The 8,469-nt window shown below is 61.8% G+C and overlaps 1 protein-coding gene across 1 annotated transcript; it reads right to left on the reverse strand.

Moving 5' to 3' along the window:
* Nucleotides 1-4,097: 4,097 nt before the first annotated feature.
* Nucleotides 4,098-7,471, reverse strand: TLDC2 (TBC/LysM-associated domain containing 2; the record flags this gene model as incomplete). Its single annotated transcript, XM_082065561.1, has 6 exons — nt 4,098-4,665; nt 5,059-5,132; nt 5,735-5,830; nt 6,006-6,158; nt 6,615-6,773; nt 7,439-7,471. The coding sequence occupies 6 exons, from the start codon at nt 7,469-7,471 to the stop codon at nt 4,530-4,532; spliced, it is 651 nt and encodes a 216-aa protein (XP_081921687.1). The 3' UTR covers nt 4,098-4,529.
* Between the last annotated feature and the right edge of the window lie 998 nt (nt 7,472-8,469).

Consider the following 8,469-nt stretch of genomic DNA (forward strand, 5'->3'; position numbering starts at 1 on the left):
TTTCCAGTTCTCTCTGTCCTTCTTTCCCTCCCGATCGCCTGTGCTGAGTGGGAGGGGGGAGAGGGAGGGGCTGAAGGGGGAATGAAGAGGAGAGGAGGTTAACAATACATCTGCCACGGTTTGATTGTCACCCCGCAATCAAAACCCTCGACAGGGAGGAACAGATGATACTCCAGAGGGACTTCACCAGGCTGGAGAAATGAGCTGACAGGAACCTCCTGAAGTTCAGCAAGGAGAAATGCAAAGTCCCGCTCACAGGGAGGGTCCGTCCCAGGCACCAGGATGTGTCAGGGGCTGCCCAGCTGGGAGGCAGCTTGGTAGGAAAGGTCCTGGGGGCCTGGAGGACACAAGTTGACCATGAGCCAACAAGGTGCCCCTGAGGCAAAGAATGGCCAGTGGTGGTGGCCTAATGGACAGCACTGGAAGTGTCCCAGCAGGGCCAGGGAGCGGATCCTTCTCCTCTGCTCAGCTCTGCTGAGGCAGCCCTGGGGTGCTGGGCTCCCCAGTATAAGAGAGACAGGACATACTGGAGAGAGTCCCGGGAAGGGCCATGGAGATGATGCAGGGACTGGAGCGTCTCTGCTGTGAGAGGCTGAGAGAGCCGGGACTGTCCACTGGAGCAGAGCAGGCTCAGGGAGATCCCGTCGGTGTGGAGATACTGGAGGGAGGGTGCAGACAGGACAGAGCCAGGCCCTTCCAGTGGTGCCCAGCGACAGGACCAGAGGCCACGGGCACAAACTGGAACACAGCAAGGCCCCCTGAACATCAGGAAACACTTTATCTCTGTGAGGGTGACCGAGCGCTGGCACAAGCTGCCCGGGGAGGTAGTGGAGTCTCCATACGTGGAGATACTCAAAAGCAGCTTGGACACAGCATATTTGGGAGGATATGGAAAGGGAGGGAGGGACAAACCTCCATCCCACTAATTGATGGGCCCTGAAGAAGCTACAGGTGACCAGGACTTTGCAGCTGGTTGGGGTGTAACCCTGGGGTCAAGGACATTGGAGGGGGTCAGTGGGACGCTGCAAGCGGAGGAGTAGGGAATATGCGGAGGGTGTGCTGAAAAAGGGTATAACGGCTTGTGTGTTACATGGGGCCAGTCAGTGCCTTGTTTGCCTGAGCCCTGTGCCCCATCTGTCTTGTCTTCTGTCTGTCCTGTTACTGTCCCACTGCAGACACGGGTGTGGGTGGGTTTGGGCCTGGCCAGTGCTGACTGCTGAGAGCCAGCGGCTGTGTCGTCCCACATCGGGTGTCTGGGGGTGTGACAGCCTTGAAGCACTCCCCCCATCCTTAGCAGAACAAAGGACCATGTTATGCCTGAAACATCGAGGTTTTGTTGCTGTGGGAGGGTTAGGTGGGTGGCTGTGGAGGCAGACATCTCCTCTTATCTTTCCCGAGGTTTTGCGTTTGGCTGTGGTGTCAGACACCTTAATCAGTGGAGGCCCCATGGCCTAATTGGGGTTATAACTGGAATGACAGAGGTGAACCACCTGTGGACAACCAATTATCAGAAGAAACCATGAACCAACAGCTACCCCTGATGGGCAAAACAACTCACTTCTGGTCAGTACCGTGAACTTTCCCCTAGTTTGAAGACCCCAGACCCATCTTCCTGATGAGCATGAAGAGCAAACAAAGGGAGGAGATGAACCACCCGCAGGTAAATGAGCTGGGTTATAAAACGACCCCGCGCGTGGCTCAGGTGTCGCGTGTGTGTGCTGTGCGGCGTGACCGAGCTCTGCAAAGTGACCTCCATAGTGACCTCCATAGGACACCGTCGCTGGACCGATCACCTGTGGGGTGCTGACACTTACTGTCTCTCTCTTATATCTTTGTTTTCCTTCTCTCTCTCTTCCTTTTTCTTGAACATATAAAAATAATATCATTGTAAGTTCTGCTGTTAAAGTCTTGTTAAGTTACAGTTACTAATCGTTGCCAATTCACCATTTTTAGAAGGACATTTGCTGTCAATGTATTGATAAGTTTCATGATATTATAATATACATTTGCCAACTCACTAATCGCTGTAATTTGTATTCCGCCATGTGCTTTAAGTAAATTCATAATTGAATTGGACCCCCAGAGTGACTGTCTGTCATTCACCACGTTCCTGCACAGAAATACCCAGAGTTAACTCACACCTGATCTCACCTGTTGATCAGGGTGCGTGTGGCATTCAGAGTTAACTCATCCTTCACCCCATCAGTTGGGACAGGACAGGGCGGACGTGTGATTCACAGGCAAACTTTAGGCTGGACCGTCTGGCGCAGAGGGGGCTGTGGTGGGTAAGAGGGCTGGGATGTGGGCAGCCCCCTCCCCTGGGTGAACGTGGGGCTCAGCGGCCGGGCAGGAGGGTCCTGGGCTGGAGCAGCTGGAGGAGGCGGCAGCTCCTGATGTCCTTCGACACCGTCAGGCTCCCCTGGCCTGTGCTGGGTGCCGTGGGCAGGGCGGCCTCTGCCTTGGAGAGGGGAGCGGGCAGGAGGGAGCACCTGCTGGGGTGGGTGGGCAAATGGGGGCAGAAGGACTGAGTCAGCTCCTGCAATGGAGGGTGATTGCTGGGGCTGCTCGGCAGCTCGGTAAATGACTTTGGAAAGGGGATGAGTAGTCAACTAGGACGAGGAGAGAGGAGCTGGCCATGGAGCATCTGCAAGGGGAGATGGAATCAGCAGGGAATGGCTGGTGAGGTTCAGCGCGGAAAGGCACAGGGTGGGGGGTGTGTAAAGTGATGTAGCCAGCGGCTCTGTGGGATCCAGGCTTCACAAATTGCAGGTTTAGGGTGGGAGCTGACAACGAGTGATGCTTCAGCTCAGTGCCCCGCCACGCTCCCAAAATAAATCAATCATATGCAGCCAAACCAGGCAGGCTCTTGTCCTCCTGTGGAAACCCTGGGCCACCCACCCCTGCCTTGGACCGCACTGGTGGGGCTGGTCCTGCTGCTGGGACAGGAGCAGCGGCTGGTGCAGGAGGAGCAGAGCTGCCCGGTGTCTGGGCCGAGCGGCCGGGCTGCGTCAGTGTGGCAGCTGCGCACCCTGGAGAGATCTGGACTTTCCAACAGGCCAGCCAATGGATCTTCAGCACCTTTTGTGCCCCACTGTCCCTGTCCTCCAGTACACACCTGGGTCTGTACCGACCATCATGTCCCCCCTGCCCGGCCATGGTGACTCCTGGTGTTCACCTCACCCTGGCTAGGGGAGCAGGAGGAGTGGGAAAATGGTCAACAGACAGGAGCCTCAGCCAAGGAGGTGCCCAGGCTGAGAATCTCAGAAGCTTCTGAACCATCCTGATAGCGATCAAAGCTCAGATTCAACTCAGGTATCGATGGAGCTGCCAGAGACCCCAGCTGGAGTTGGTCTCCTCGGCGCAGCAGGTGTGCAGGTGGAGACTCTCATTCTCAGACTGGCCACCTAAGGAACATGCCCTGGGGACTGAGACACCTTGTCCACCCGGTAAGTGATCTGGGTACCCTTAGAGTCCTCACTTTGACACCAAGTGAGAAGATGCGCTTTTGGAATCATCACTCTAGAGTTTTGGGATCTGATTCCCTTGAGTTTGACTTGGCTGCGTAGTAACTAACTCCTAACCAGTAGTCATTGCATTATGTTCAAAGTGCTGAATAATTCTGGATAAACTCTGTTTGTAGTTGTTTTCCTGTTAAACAGCTCTGTTTAGAATAAAGTCTGTTTGGAGCTTATCACCTGCCTCAATTGGCTTTTGGGGTCCCTCTGTGACAGTTGGCCAGCGAAGAGGCAGCCGGTCATGGGGCAGTGGGAGGGAAGGGGCCTGGGGGCTCCTGTTGTCCCCTCCCTGTGGGGAGCAGGGTGGGTGAGGCACCCACGGCAGCCTGGACACCCCTGAGGAGGAAGCCGTGGTCCTGGGGAGGTGACGGGGTGGACAGGGAGTGTGGACTATGGCAGAGGGGGGACAGGTCCCCACAGACCCCTGGGCTGCCCCCATCTTGCTGAGGGCGCACAGCCCCAGGCTGGGACGGGGCATGGCCAGCGCTGTGACCTGCTCACCACCACTTGCTCTGCACAACTTTGCTGTGCCATTTTTGTGTTCCCATGGCAAGGACAAGGCTGGAGTGCAGCTGTGCCTGTTTATTGATGAGACGTCACCGTATGTCCCGTCAGCACCTCCGCTGCGGCAGAGGCTGCCGTGCCCGCTCGGTGCTGCCGCCACAGCGCTGCCACACCTGGGGACCCGCGGGGCCGGCCCTGCCACGCACCCCCTCCCGGGGACTCTGCTTGTCCCGGTGGGCAGGTGCTCGGTGCAGGGAGTGGGCCAGTCCTGCAGCCACCCTGGGGACACCAGCACGGTGTGGGGGCGCCGAGATCCCACTGCAGCCTGTCCCCATCACGCTGCCCCCACCGGCTGTTGGCACGTGAAATAGGGACATAGTGGGGACAGGGTGGAGGGAGGCAGGGACGAGGCTGTGCGCCATCCCGGGGGGTCAGTGGGTGCTGGCTGTGCACCAGACGTCGATCCCAAAGCCCCCGATGCCACCTTTGTCCCGGGTGTGGGCTGCAGGGTCAGGCCAGGCCCCACACCTCCAGGTCCTGGATGCGGAACTGCTCCCGGGGCGAGAGGGTCTCGTTGTCGAAGGTCTCGCAGGGGTGGCTGCCCCCATGGTGCAGGTCCCCGTCCAGCCACAGCCCAAATCGACCGCTGGGAAGGTGCCAACAGCACAGTGGGCTGATGGTCCCCTCTCCTGCCTTCTCCGAGCCTGGAGATGTCCCCAGACCTCCCATGGGACCAGCCACCTCCCTGTCCCCACTCCCAGGTGCCCTCCTGCCGAGGATGCCAGGCACAAAGGACGGGCAAAAGGGGGACGGGCATGACAAGCAGCCGCCCCCAGGACTGTCACCCAGCCGCAGGCAGCAGGGCCAGGGCAGGAATGGCCGGTGCTGCTGGACAACCTCCACTGGTGCTTTCGGCTTCAAACCAGCGCTGTGTGCCCAGACCCAGCTCCACAGGGCAGCCTGGGCTCACATCGTGGCCCCAACAGCCATCGGGGCTGGGGACTCCCTGGGCTGCCAAAGCTGCCAGTGCGGCTCCTACCTGCCCCCACCGAGCATCAGCAGGTCCGCATCCCCTTTCATGAAGAAATTGTTCCTGCCCGTCCACTTGAACACCTGCGTGGGACAGCAGCTGGCTGGGACCATGGGCTGGGCACAGTGTCTCCATCCCTGCCACCACCCTGCAAGGGACAGCTGGGGGCTGCTGAGCAAAGGCAGCTCTGCCCATCCTGCTGTGTCCTGCTCTTCCAGAGGGAGACCCGGCTGAGCCTGTGGGCACCGTCTTGGCGCTGGGCTGCACTCCCAGAGGGCGGCTGCCACCCGCTGATGCCCCAGCAGCATCGCTCACCGCTGCCACCAGCCCCGGCACACACACAGACCCCGTTGGTGCAGGTGGACGTGGAGCTGCCTCCATGTCCCACTGACACGGGGCTGTGACCACACTGGCATTCAGAGGGACCCCTTCCCTGGGCCCCTCTCCCTGCACGGCCACCTGGGTTTGCCTTCCCCCCGGCCCTGGATGAACCCCCAGGGCTGCAGTGGGCAGAGACCCCAGCAGGGTCCCTTTGCTTCACCCACATCTGGCCAAGTGTGGTCATGTCCCCCACATCATCACCCCAGACCCCTCCCCAGCACCTTGGGGACCCCCTGGTGTGACCGGGTGCCAGGGGCATCACCAGCCTCCCCAACACCCCATGGTTGCAGCCTGTGGCCCCCACCTTCAGCTCCGGGGAGAAGGAGAAGAGGAAGGTCTCTCCTGTCCCATAGAAGCTGTTGCTGCAGCGAAAGGTGGTGGCAGAGAAGGCACCGAAGGCCTGGGGGTGAACAGAGAGTGGGGGAGGGTGTCCCATGCTGTGGTGCTCAGTGGGGCTCCCCAGTGCTGGAACGTATCCCCCATCCTGCCGGCAGCAGCGAGGACGTGACCAGGCCTCGGTGACACCAGGTTTGCTGTCCCCAGGGGCAGCTGTGCTGGGGAGGGCCCGGCCGTACCTGCGCCTCCGTGTCCCTGATGAGCAGCAGGGCCGGGGAGCCCGGGCGGCCCCCGCGGCGGTACAGGCTCCGCAGGCTGAAGCCGTCCCGGCCGGTGCAGTACAGCAGGTGCCAGGGCTGCTGCGTCAGCCGGGGGGGCAGGTGGGGGCCCAGCTGGGGCACAGGGGGCTCAGCAGGGCTGCTCCTGAGCATCCTGCCCAGCCCCGAGCGGCCTCCCAAGAGATCTCCATGAGCACCCTCCCAGCAAAGCGCCTTCTCAAGAGACCTCCTGCTACCTGAGCGTCTTCCTGAAATGTGTCCCCAAGCATCCTTCCCCTGACCTCCTCAGGGGTCTTCTCATGCTCCCAGCTCCCCAGCAGCCTCCCAGGATGCCCCCTCAAGCATCTTCACTGTGACAACCCTTCTGAAATGTCTCCCCAGACATCCTCCCCTGCTCTGGCCCCCCCCGCCAGCAGCGCTGCTGAGGTGGCTGTCCCCAAGGACGTGTGGATTTCACCCATCTGGCCTCTCACTGGTCCAGGTCCTGGCAAGACCGTGGCCATGGCTACATGGCGTGGAGGAGGTGATGGAGAGGGTGGGGGTCTCCGTGCTGGCGGGAGGGTCCCTCACCTCCTGGATCTCGCTGTCCCGCAGGACGCTGCTCGGCGCGCTCAGCACCAGCCTGCACAGCTCCTCTGGCGCGGGGGCTGCTGGGGCTCCCTCCCAGCCCGGCTGCTCCTCTCCAGCTGTGTCCCCATGTCCCTCGGGCAGCTCCTCGTCCTGGTCAGGCTGGGGACAGGTGCAGGTGAGCGTCCTGAGGGAGCAGCGTCCCCAAACCCGCACACCCAGGGGCTGGGCAAAGGGGCCCAGAGGCCACAGTGATGGGTGCTTGGCTGAGCCTGCAGCCCAGCTCCCGGCCGTTCGTGGCAGCCCTGCCGTGCCATGGCGCCCCGCCAGGCCATGACCCCGCTGTATACGGAAGTCACGAGGGTGTGGGCACCCCAAAGAGGAGGCAGAGAGGAAGAGGAGGCAGGGGAGGCTTCCACAAGCTCAGCTCAACCTCAGCCATGAGCCCAGAGCTGGGCTGCAGTGTGTGTGGGGACAGGGATGAGCCTTGGTCCTGGTGGCAGCTGGTGACAAGTTTCTCAGGGTGCAGCCGCTGCCCAAGGGCAGCTGGGCAGCATTTCCTTGCTGCTGGTGGGGAACAGGCAGAAAACACCCCGAGGGGACAGACAAGAGCAGCCCAAGACAGCAGCAGATCTCCTGTCCCCAGGGTGCTTGAATCCTCAGGGCACAGCGGGGCTAAGGGGCAGGTCCTGACTGCGCCCATCACCCCCCGCACCGCCCAGCCCTCCGCTCGCCCCGGGGCACCCTGTCTGTCCGGCCAGGTGCGTCCAGCCCAGCCGGTGCCCCAGGGCTCGTTCCCAGCGCCCGCCGCGTCACGCTGGACCTACCAGGAGGTGGTAGCGGGCGCGGAGCCCCCTCATTGCAGGTGTGCAGGTGCTGGGAGCCGCGCTGCCAGGGAGCCCTCGACACCGCCCGGGTTAATGTTCACCCGCCTGGTCCCTCCCTGGCCGCTGGGCTGTGCCAGGGTGAGGGGGGTGCCGGCAGCCTGCCCCGGCACATGGGGACCAGGACGTGCCCCCTGCAGAGCCAGGTCCCGCAGGGGCTGGGGCGGGTGGGCTGGTGTCCCCTCCAGCCAGGTGCGGGGTATCTGGTGACTGTCACCTCCGTTGCACCCCAACTGCCGCCCGGTCCAGGCTCTGGATCTCCAAGCGGGAACCCCGAGGCCGTGGGGAGTCCTTGTTTTGGGATCAACAAGCAGCTCGTGCTTGTGTTGCTCTTTGCAACACAACTGTTGCAATGGTTGTAGCAACTGCCAACACCTCCCCTGGGGACGTGGTGACACGAGCCCCTCGCTCCGGGAGGGACACCCGGGGTGCTGTCCCGCGGTCGGGTGAGCTGGGCCCTGGGACAGCCGGCTGGGGGGCTCTGCAGGGCAGGGGGAGCGAACCCCAGCCCAGGCACCCACTGCCCACAATCCTGCAAACCAGGGAGGGGCTGACGTGCCCTGTGTGTCCCCTTCCCACTGATGCCCCTCAAAACAGCCAGAATGGCCGTAAGCCTGTGGGCCCAACAGTAACAGCGTCCCATTTATGCCAGTGTAGGAGTTCTGTGTGCCCTGCATGGTGGCATGATGGCCACAAAGGCCTGTCCCAAGCTCTGGCCCCTCTGCAGGCATTTTGGGGTTGCTCCTCAGCCCCATGGCATATTGGTCCTGGATGCCCACTGGAGAGGGGTCCCCACTGGGCTTTGATGGCAGCTGTGGCCCCAGATTGGTGCTGGGAGGTAGGGCTGGTGCTGGGCACAGCTGGCACTTGGTCACTGGCAGGGTCCTGGGTGGCCCAGGTGGTCCCAGTGGCCCCAAAAACCTCCCTGGGCCTCACCTCCCCCCCAGGAGCCAGGATGGGGCACCCAGTCCCTG

The sequence above is a fragment of the Streptopelia decaocto genome (assembly GCF_964273445.1).
Source record: "Streptopelia decaocto genome assembly, chromosome: 14".
Lineage (NCBI taxonomy): Eukaryota > Metazoa > Chordata > Aves > Columbiformes > Columbidae > Streptopelia > Streptopelia decaocto.